At 34.0% G+C, this 11,557-nt stretch overlaps 1 protein-coding gene across 1 annotated transcript; it reads left to right on the top strand.

Annotated features, from left to right (window-relative positions):
• Positions 1-2,167: 2,167 nt before the first annotated feature.
• rbm7 (RNA binding motif protein 7) lies at positions 2,168-5,690 on the top strand. Its single transcript, XM_027161245.2, has 5 exons — positions 2,168-2,515; positions 3,441-3,603; positions 3,680-3,764; positions 3,851-3,953; positions 4,663-5,690. Exons 1-5 carry the CDS (start codon positions 2,423-2,425, stop codon positions 4,975-4,977), a joined length of 759 nt encoding a protein of 252 aa, XP_027017046.2. The 5' UTR covers positions 2,168-2,422; the 3' UTR covers positions 4,978-5,690.
• Positions 5,691-11,557: the final 5,867 nt, after the last annotated feature.

Here is an 11,557-nt window from a genome sequence, read left to right as displayed (position 1 = left end):
ATACTATACAAGACAAGATAATACAGACTATACAAGACAATACAGATGTGATGTAATAGACAGTATGAGTATTAAATATGAATAGAGAATATATGACTGATCAGTTATGTACATAAAGTGTGAGAAGTGCACGGTAGTGCAAATAACAATATTGTGCAATATTATGTTTTTTGTACAATATACAGCAGCAGTAGTGTGTGTAACATACTGTATACAGTACAGATGTTGTGATGACTGAGTTCTGATAATGCAGTACTGTCAGTCATCACATCACTCGTATATGTTTATAGCACATTTCCTGCTTTTCTGGTTATTTTATTACACCCTAGGGATTCAATACACACCTACAAATGTAGATAAATATCTATTTTACAGGATACAACTCACAAAAAAGACTTGTATAACTATAGACGTAATAATTAGAGAAACGTGAAAAGCAACTCACAGAATATAGGTTGGAATAAAAACAATGTGGACGGAAATGCAAGAAGAAGCATTGTATCAATACCGAAACACATCGTAGCTTTATACAGGAGTCCATAGACTTTATCAGAGGCCTATCCTTCTAATCCAGATGTTGCTTGTTTTTTATTTGATAAGAAGCATTATGTACTTTATAATAATTGCTGTACCACCACATGGTTTGGTAAATGAACAGAGAAAGCAGGAAAATCGAAATAAATTTCATCTGAAAAGGATGGACATGGAAATTAAATTTTGTTGCAAACATGTCATGAAGTTTTCAGTTTTTTTTTTTGGCATTTATGACCGTCAAAGGTAAAGCTATAGATATCAAGTTTTCCACCACAGGATGGTCTTCACTACACTGGAGGTTTTACAGATGTCTGTTTTACAGACATTTTACAACATTAAATATAACTATGTATGCTCTGCCATTCTTAAATAAAATAAACACTGGTGTTGTTGGACAACCTTGGAATTTCCATTTTTTTTATATTTTGTCTTTGTAAAGCCAGAGAAACAGATGCTTCTCCTGAGATCCTGACCTCTTCTCCTCTGGCTAATCCATCCTCATGCTTGACTTCTGGTTTAAATTTCATCACTAGAAAATCTCTCACTGCTGAGACTCCATCAGAGATTGTAATGGATAGCACTGGATCCTCTCAAAGTTTCTTCCTGATATCCTCAGGGAGTTTTTCTTCACCACCATCACCTCTGGCTAGCTCATTAGGGATCATTTTAATAATGCCCACATATCTGTCTGACACCGTCATATACTAAAGCTGGCAGAGAAAGGATTAGGGGGAAATAAAACTGCCTCTTTGGGAAAACAAACATGCTTGAGCTCATTTTGAATGCAAGACACGCACAGGTGCCATTTTATGAATTTCAGACGGAGTCCATACTTCAAGCGGCCGTTTGGAAATACCTCATTGCACCTTGGATCCAGAACGATTCAAAGTGGCTTTAATACATCACTCGTGTTTATGGCCGAGTACGTACAGTCTCGGTCATGTAATAATGACACCTGGTCGGGACTGCTGAGATCCCATGTTCATTAGCTCTGAATGAGTCACAGAAATACCATCTAGTGGAAAGAATTCCCATGAATCATGTAGCATAATGTCCTGTTTCCACAAATGCTGACAGACAAGTGGAACCTAAGACACAACCACTAAAGCCAAAAGTCTAAAATAACCAAATCCCTAAACCTAGTCCTAAAAAATTCAAACACACTGTAACTGTGATTTCTATCTATCTATCTATCTATCTATCTATCTATCTATCTATCTATCTATCTATCTATCTATCTATCTATCTATCTATCTATCTATCTATCTATCTATTTAAAGTTAAAACATAAAACATATAATTTAACATAATACTAAACTATTTATCAAAATGTTAAACCACATATTAATAAACATTAAAACTATTAATACATGTTGAAATGAGATTAGCTAAAAATTATATATATATAGATATATAGGTATATATATATATATATATATATATATATATATATATATATATATATATATATATATATATATATATATATAGATGTTAGGTATCATGAAGTCATCTACAAATGAAAAGCAGTGACGTCATAAAATTCTCACACGTCATTAACTCTCGTTAGTTCTCTAATTGTGATGTCACACGAACATCATTAGTAATTTTATGAGTGAATTAATTAATGGACGTTTTTTTTAGGATAGCGGGCAACATAATAAAATGTTCATCTTCACTCATATGTACCGATAAACAGCGGCTTCATGAGGCCAGGATGAACATGAATCAATAATGTCGCAAACCGGCAGCTTAGCACAGCAGCAACCCTCGGCATACGGCAGGTCTCTGTTTTGTACGGCAATAGTCTCTAGCTATAAACATTGCTAACGCAGGTTGCTGGAGCGCTTGTTAATAAATTAAAGCTGTAACCTCGCAATAAAATAAAATGGGTATAGCAGATGAAGCAGAAAGGACGCTGTTCGTGGGCAACTTAGACTCTCAAGTCACAGAAGAACTTTTATTTGAATTGTTTTTACAGGTCAGTTGACGGTTATTTCCTTTTTAGCTTGTTAGCATGTTAGCATATTAGCATGTTGCTTTGCTTAGCAACCAACAATAAACTCAAACGCCGATAATTATGGTTTTATTAAATAGGGAATATTTGATTTATGAACAGGTTCAGCTTGCGTTTGTTTTGTGTGTATTATGGACAATACTTGGGTTGTAACCTTAATACTTTATGTAGCTAGCTGCTAAGAGCTACTATTATCGGTTGTTTATATCGAGCTAATATGAGATAATTTAGATATTTAGACTTATATACAGGCCTACGTTTAGTTTTCCTTGCTGTCATTTCGACATTATTGCAGGGATTTTTTACACTAATTAATTATTGTTCCCATCTTTAGTGGCAGGTTAATAGCAACATCCCTGGGTTGGCTGGTACTATTTCCTAGTGCTAGTCAGACGTTGGTTGATTGAAGAATCAGCTATAATATATTTATTATTATAATATTCATATTATATACACCTAGGTTGCTTTACGACTCAGAAACGGTAAATTTAAACAAGTAATGATTCGATACTGAATGATTTAACACGTTACTTATTCGATGCGATTCATCTCAGATACAGTTCGATTCAGATTCGAACCAAAATGAAGTGTGTTAGTTTTGCAACTCCAAGAAATGAAAAATAAAATGTTTTTATTTTGTCTTTATTTATTCTTTCATCAACCCCTATTCTCTCTCAAATGATAGGAACAGTGATTTTTGCATGAACCTTCAACCATCATCAGTTTTTAACAATTTCTATATTGAATTAGCCCAGTACGTTTGTTTATGACTGTTGGATTGCTCTTCCAATTCATATAGTTTGTTCCTTTACATCCTGATATTCAGTTTTTATTTGTATGTTTGTATAATACAATAAATACAGTTTGTATTGTATGTTTTCCGTTGCAGGCTGGGCCTTTGATCAAAGTAAAAATCCCCAGAGACAACGACGGGAATTCGAAACAGTTTGCCTTTGTGAACTTTAAGCATGAAGTTTCTGTCCCTTATAGCATGCAGTTGCTAAGCGGCATCCGACTTTATGGAAGGCAGCTTAACCTAAAGTTCAGATCAGGTAGGAAACATCTCATTGTTTGGTTTAAATATTTGTAATTTTGTTTTAATTTTACTGAGTTCTGGGTATGTGACAGGCAGCAGTCACACTAATCAAGAAAAAAGCCCTGCGAACTCTCAGAACCCCAGTCCAGCTAACACACCTACTCCCTATGGTGCAAGGTATTCTTTACAAATCACATCTGGATAAAATAAGCAACTCTCTGCAGTGTTTCCACATGGACTGATGTTTGTCTGATGTGCAACAGGTACGACAGGACTCCGGATCAGATGGGCTCTCCGTCATACTCTCCTCCTCAGAACCTGCAGAGGTCTTTCTCTTCACCAGAGAGTCTTCAAAAGCAAGCAGTGGTGAGTGCTGTTATCTTTGCACCTAAATACTACTACATAGAATGTCACTAAAGAGCATGTATAGGCTTGATGAAGCTGTCAAGAATAGACCGATCACTTATTCGAAATGGTAAAATGCTGAGGTTTGGCTGGGTATTTTAAGGATTAACTCTGAAAGCCAACCAGGAAATAAAAAAGACTATCGGTAGATAGTATGAAGTGATTATGACTTAAGCTGCACAAAATTCTGTACACTATTCAAGCCTGGATTAATTTTCTTTCACACAATCTGGCAGTTGGTGTTCATTTCACACTTGGCAGTTGTTCTCGTAACGAATAAAACACGACAGGGCATGCTGTTAAAGGAAATTAATCGTGTTTTGTTTGAGTTAATACTACACTTTTTAAAAAAAAAATTAATTAAAAGATGCCACATCAAGTTAGTTCCTGTTTTCAATTACATAGCAGTTAGGAACAATTTCCCCTTCACCAGCCGTGATTTCTTTCTTTCTTGAATTTGATAAGCTTAAAAAATATCAGCTTATTATATTTCTAAGATACTGCAAAGTAGTCTGTAGTGAAGACTTTTCTGCGTAAGGAAATGTTGATAAATCACTGACACTGGAGAACTGAAGGTAAACTGAGGTAAAAGAAAAAAACAAAGCAAGTTGTTCTGTATAAGGGCATCTGCTGAATGCCATAAATGTAGATGTTCTTCCCTTTTGTACAGATGAACAACATGTGGCAGATGCAGAGTCAGCAAATGCTGCAGTTGGCCAGTTCCTTTCAGCTCGGCATTCAGCAGCAGCTCAGAGGTGGCTCCAGCATCCCACGGCAAAAAGATGGCCCTGTCCATTGGAACCAGCGACCCACCCACCAGCAAGATGGCGGTGCCGGCAGCCACTACGGACGTGAGCAGCGGCACCGGAGGGATGGCCACAGAAGCGACTTCTACCAGCACGACGACCGTGGAGGAGGCCGAAATCGAGATTATCCACCTGACCGACACAGAGAGTCCAGAGACAGACACTGGAGGAGATACTGATGACCTGGTGAGAAGGTCTATATTCAAAATGCTGTTAAGCAAACCAGCAATTTTCCTTTTATTTTTTTTTTTATTACATTTTTTTTTAACCCAGTGTTTTTTTTTTTATTTGATTTTATTTTTTTTTATGTATTATACAAAAGAAAAATGAACATTTTACATTTTAACATGAATGTACAAGAAAATGAGTTCTAATAATCTGTGCAAGTAGCATATAAAATAGATTTTAAACAGATAAAACAGGTTCTTTTTTAATTAACTTCAGATTTCAGTCTCAGGGTGCAGCTCCCAGTCTGTCCGATGTTTCTAATTGTTATTTTACTACAATAATTCAGTGGTTTTGTATGTTCACTTTTACACCAATTATTGAACAGCCAGATTTCTTCAAGCTTTTGCCACATTTTAATTCAGGTCATTTCTTGTGGCTTCTAATGACTGCGGCAGAGACGTGACTTCGTGTGTGCCGAATACTTTAGTAATTTAAGGCCATGACGTACTTTACCAGCAGGGGATGTACTTTAGAGCAGCTATATTGAGAAATAAACAGTGTAATTTCTCAGGAGTTTTTTAACGATCACATATTGAAGTCTCTGGTGTTTTTTTAATTTTATTTTTTATCTCTTTGGAAATGTTTCTGTTGAGAGGAGAAAAAAAACATGTATATTATGTGCTGTAAATTTCTGCAATGTAAATACAGCTTTGTTTTGAAGGTATGATGAACTGTGGTGGTGTCTGGTCATTCAAGCTTCATTCATTTGCTGCAAACATAATGATGTTTAAAAAAAATACTAAATGATGCAAATGTGGTTTTAACTGGACAGACTCTGATACTTTATCTCTTTAGCTGCTAAAAAATACATTTCCACAATTTTTAATCAAAACATCCTTTTTTTAAATAGAGGATTTTCTGCTTTTTCAGCCACAGCAATAAGGAAAATTCTGATTAGATTTATTATTATTATTATTATTATTATTATTATTATTACTTAAATAACACAATTGATGAGAGATTCCTTTTTTTCCCTCAACGCTTGTTAGGATATTATTTTAGTAACGCTTGCTCCCGTGTACTACAGTTTTACTCGTGTTGAAATTCCAACTGTTGGTCTAATTAACGTAGACAGGATGTACTTGATTAGACATACAGACAAGTTGAAACTTGTCCAGATACCCAATCAATAATTGAGTCATATAAAGAACAAATTAATTCTGGGTAATAAATTTTAGGACCAACACAATGCAAAGGAACATTTTAATGTCTGTAATGATAGGGTTTCTGTGACTTTATATAGCTTGATTAAGTCTAGTATTATGTGTTAATTTAATTAGGAAAGGCAGCAGGGTGGGAAGTGTTTATTTTGGAAGCTGGATACATTCATCTATTCATATTCATCAAGGGATGGGTAGATTTAGATGAGTAGATAGATTTAGATGAATAGATATTGCATTACATTTTTGAGCAATTGAGGGTTAAGGGCCCTTCTCAGGGGCCCAAAAGTGGCAGCTTGGTGACCTGGGATCGAACTTGCAACCTTCCAATTGGTAGCCCAACAACTTAACCACTAGGCTGCCACATGGATGGACGGACGGACGGACGGTCGGCCGGATGGACATCTTTAAATATTGATTTGTTTGCTTAATCTCACTGAACATTGTGATAATGTGCTCCTGGCCTCTATGGTAGCACTCAAAATCCTATCGTATCTGAGCAGAGGCCTTAATCTACCCTTCCGAAAGCGCTTATAACGTGTTAACAGCGGCTCCCGTTGTGCGATCACGTCGTTTATCCCAGCAAAGCCCCGTGCACCAAAAGCGGAGGCACGTTTGCAGCCAGCACATTGAGCTTCTTTGTATCTCCTCTCATCTGACGAGGATCAGGTTGCACCCCGATGCCTGGAAGCACTGTTTAATGAGGAGCGGTTATCCGGTATCCGCTATTCAGGCACTGTACTAGGAAGTATCTGGACGTTGTCTGACAATTTAATTGATTGAGCTGCTTGGCGTCACAGGATTATACACCCTGTCAAACCAGAAATAAACCCCAAAACAACCAAGCATGGCCTGATAGGATTCAAACGTCTAAACCTACCCAGAAGCGATTTCCTTTCAACAGTTAAAGTTTTATTGGCCTTGTGTTTGACACAAAGAAATTGTTGGGTGACCTCCTAAAGCTAGAGCATTAATAAAAATGACAAACATTCCTGATGCATCCATCAAGGAACCTAAAGAGCTCTTCAGGTTGCTCATTAAAGTTTATCTATGTAGAAACCTACAAGTAGTTATCTTTTTAGAAAATATTTGCAGTACAACCTGTTTAGCAAGCTAGTACCTTACAGGAAACCCTGGCTCCTCAACTCTGGTCGAGTAAAACATAGAAAGAATTGTATTAGAAAGAAAAGAAAAAGTTCTTAACTAATCTACTCTACATATAGTACATATCTACATAATCTACAGACTTGACATTTAAATAGCTTTCATTCCTAACAAATCTTTAGATTTACCAATCGTGACAAGATCTTATTAGTAAAATATTAAAATTCTTTGTGTGTTGGTATAGTAATGCATCGTCATGCATCAAAACACAAGTGAGAAATGAAAAAGTAACCAAAAAACCTTTACATTGTATTAGTTTGTATTGTCAGAATGATCAAGCTCATGATATTTAAACAGTGTCATAGCTGTTGTTCGTTAGCTTTAGTTTAGTTTTGCTCTGTTTATTTGTTTCCTTGTTTAAAGTGCAATAATTGTTTTACACTTAGTTATTAATACGGTCTGTTTAAGAGCTGGTTCTGTATGTTCTTTAAATTTTAGTTGAGTGAAGAATTACAAGATGTGTAACTTAACCGACGGATTTAAGCGGTTCCACATGCACATAAGGAAGTAAAGAATCTACCATGTCTGAATTCATGAAATATTAACATATTGATATTAATATATTGCCTTCCAACATCAACATGGCATCAACAACAACTAGCATACTGCTTTAGCTAACTAATAGAAAACCAGCTGTAAACATAGACATGACGCAGTTAAATGGGTTAGTTAATTGTATTCCACAAAAACCACAATGAATTTCAAAACACTGTCTACAGACGAGATGAACACAAATGTTGCGTAAGGACTAATTGGAGTCTAAGAACTGCATGTACCTTACCTTGAAGTCTGATGTATTATGCTTTAAGTACTCGCCAACAGCTACAGTCCTACACCCCGATGTCTGCTCTTTTGTATTAAGAACACAAACAATCTGGACCAGACCCAGAGAATCTGTGTTTTGACAAATCTACATTTGTGACTAATACAACTGTCGATTTTGGTCTACACAGAAGACAGAAGTTAAATAAGGTATATCTCACTCAGAGTTGTGTTGAGTCAATGATAGGATGTTGTGATGTTGCTCAACATATATTTATTTATCCCACTTTATATATTTTTATCCCTCTTAAAAAGCTTAGCTTAAAAATGTCTGACTAACGCTGGTCAGACTGGTAGACCATCTTGATTAGTTTGTAAGTTCCTTATTCATGCATTAAATTGAAATAAATAAATAGATAGATAGATAGATAGATAAATAAATAAATAAATAAATAAATAAATAAATAAATAAATAAATAAAAAGCCTAGGATGTAGTGTGATCTTTTTCTTTTATCCTTCATTATCACTTCACAGCTAGCAATGATGGTTTACCAGTTTGACCAGCTCGACATGCATTTAGCTGCTCAGGCCAATCTGTTTGAAAGCAATTCGTAAAATATTTTTCATTAATTAACACATAAACATCGTAATTTTCTTCTATTTATTTATAAGCGCGGTCAATGATGTGGAACGCTGTCTGAAATGTTATAAACTAAGCTATAAACAGATTTCCTTCACTTTCAAACACAGTCAACTTACTGAGAAACTGGAAATTATAAATATGCATTTTTTTCTGGACTTTCCAGTGACACAAACTATACCGACTCACACTGGAGACTCCTTCCACGTATGTTAAATAAACATCTGCTTAAAAACAACTTCACTCATCTTTCAAACACTTTTTATATCATGAAGTTTTACTTCTTTTCACACTAAACCACGCCTCTTTGCCTGCATCAACTGGAGTTATGGGTCTGAAACGTGTCATGTCGGATTTTTAACGGATTGTAGTTATATAGCAATATATAATCCGGACAATAAGCACGTGGAAGTGTAATATACTCTTCGCACACTATTTAGGGAAGAGGATCGTGATTCAGGACGCATCCTGTCTCCTGCCCCTTTGATCGCGCCCTCGTATCCAAATGCGTAAGTCATTTCTTTCCCCGTTCCCCATCACGGGACTTGCATGTTTCCTGCATGTTCCCTGCTTCTTTAAACGCTCTTAATCTGGGATCTTGTGCCGAGTTCTATTTATTTACGCTGCTGCGTGGGAAAACGCTGATGATGTGGATGTCCATTGCGCGCGGGGGGGGGGATGGAAGAGTGAGCCGACACGTCAAAAACACATATCTGATGTGATGTCCTGAGCACGGCTTCGGTTACAGGACACGCAACAGGTCAAATGCAAGCACATGTCTGCGTCGAGTAGGATTTCAGCACCGATCGGAAAAGAAACACGCAGAAATCAAACACGAGACATTTGGCACAAATTACGCAGAAATCGCGCAAGTGCTTCACTGTAATGGACATATGGATAGGACTTGTATAGGACTTAAATAAAAATACATTTTATGGAGGATTGATTTATGTGTTTTTATTAATACATGCAAATGCAACCGAACAGAGTATTGTAAAGCATGATAACTTCAGTATTAGACCATTATTTCTAATAAAGATTTTATTTCCACACCATGGTGCATGTTCTGGACCTTCGGTATGTACTGTATATTTAATCGGGAAAAGTGTGTAGAGTTTTAGGTCCTGAATATCCAAATTATTTTTTTTTAAGAATTCTAGGTACAGTACAGTATCCAAATCTGTAAGTCTATTTATATTGAAACTCATTTTAATTAAACTAAACTAAACTATGAATTCACAGTCCGATTTCTCTAGTCAAATTCCTATTAGTCTATATAATATACGTGTGTGTGTGTGTGTGTGTGTGTGTGTGTGTGTGTGTGTGTGTGTGTGTGTGTGTGTGTGTGTGTGTGTGTGTGTGTGTGTGTGTGTGTGTGTGTGTGTGTGTGTGTGTAAGGTTTATATATAATACTGTATGAAGTAATCGTCTCAGGTTTCTGCCACTTCACATCCTGGACAGTTTTATAGAAAACTCCTGCATTCTGTTTAACCTGGGTTATTTTTTGTTATATAAAGTTAACATTTGTGCAAAAATAAGTACACGATTAATAATGTTTAAGTGGTTATTAAGTCAGTTTGCAGGTTATTAAAAGAAGAATCTACCTGATTTCCGTTCAGTAATTTTCCTTTCCCCCTTTGTATTTGTGTTGTTCTTTTCCCAATTAAAATGATTATTATATTAAATTTAATATAATTTAAACTATTGCTCTATTATTGAAAAAATACACATTTTCCAAAATAAGTATTCAAGAAGAAGAAGTGCATGAAAAAGAACAACAAATTATTGAAACAAACATTTTTTGTAAATGAATGTAACCGCTCATTACATCACTGTACTATTTAAGGGGTTTAATAAATTCAGATTTTTTTTTTTCCCTTCACTTTTAGGTTCGCATTCATTTTAATGGTTAAGTTAGTGTTTATTTTAAATACCCTGTATTACTACATTAGTTCCATCAGTTACATTTCTGCTACAAATAATAATAATAATAATAATAATAATAATAATAATAATAATAATAATAATAATAATGAAACAGACGAAGAAGATAAAGAAGAAGAGCAAAAACAACGAAGATGATGATTTCTCATTTAATAATGCTTTACCCGAAGTTGTTGTTGTTATTATTATGATTATTATGATTATTATGATTATTATTATTATTATTATTATTATTATTATTATTATTATTATTTATTATAATTTATTTATTATAATTTATTTATTATAATTAATATTATTATTATTATTACTATTATTATTTGTAGTAATAATAATAATAATAATAATAATAATAATAATAATAATAATAATAATAATAACACTAATTATTATTATTATTATTATTATTATTATTATTATTATTATTATTATTATTATTATGCTATTGACACTACTACTACTACTACTACTACTACTACTACTACTACTACTAATAATAATAATAATAATAATAATAATAATAATTAGTTTTATTATTATTATTATTATTATTATTATTATTATTATTACTACCAATAATAATAGTAATAATAATAATAACATTAATTATTATTATTATTATTATTATTATTATTATGATTATTATTATTATTATTATTATTATTATTATTATTGGTAGTAGTAGTAGTAGTAGTAGTAGTAGTAGAATTTTAAATATTTCATTATTTATTTATTTCTATTTCAAACAGAAGATGATGTTGAAGGTCCTACAGAAGAATTCGACTATGCTTCGTATTTTATTTAAAGTAATTTATTGTATGGTGATATTTTTACATTTACAGTCTCTAATGATGATTATT

This window comes from Tachysurus fulvidraco, chromosome 13, assembly GCF_022655615.1.
Source record: "Tachysurus fulvidraco isolate hzauxx_2018 chromosome 13, HZAU_PFXX_2.0, whole genome shotgun sequence".
NCBI classification, from domain to species: Eukaryota; Metazoa; Chordata; class Actinopteri; order Siluriformes; family Bagridae; genus Tachysurus; species Tachysurus fulvidraco.
Note: the sequence above shows the minus strand (reverse complement) of the source record. Positions and strands in the feature narration are given on the sequence as shown.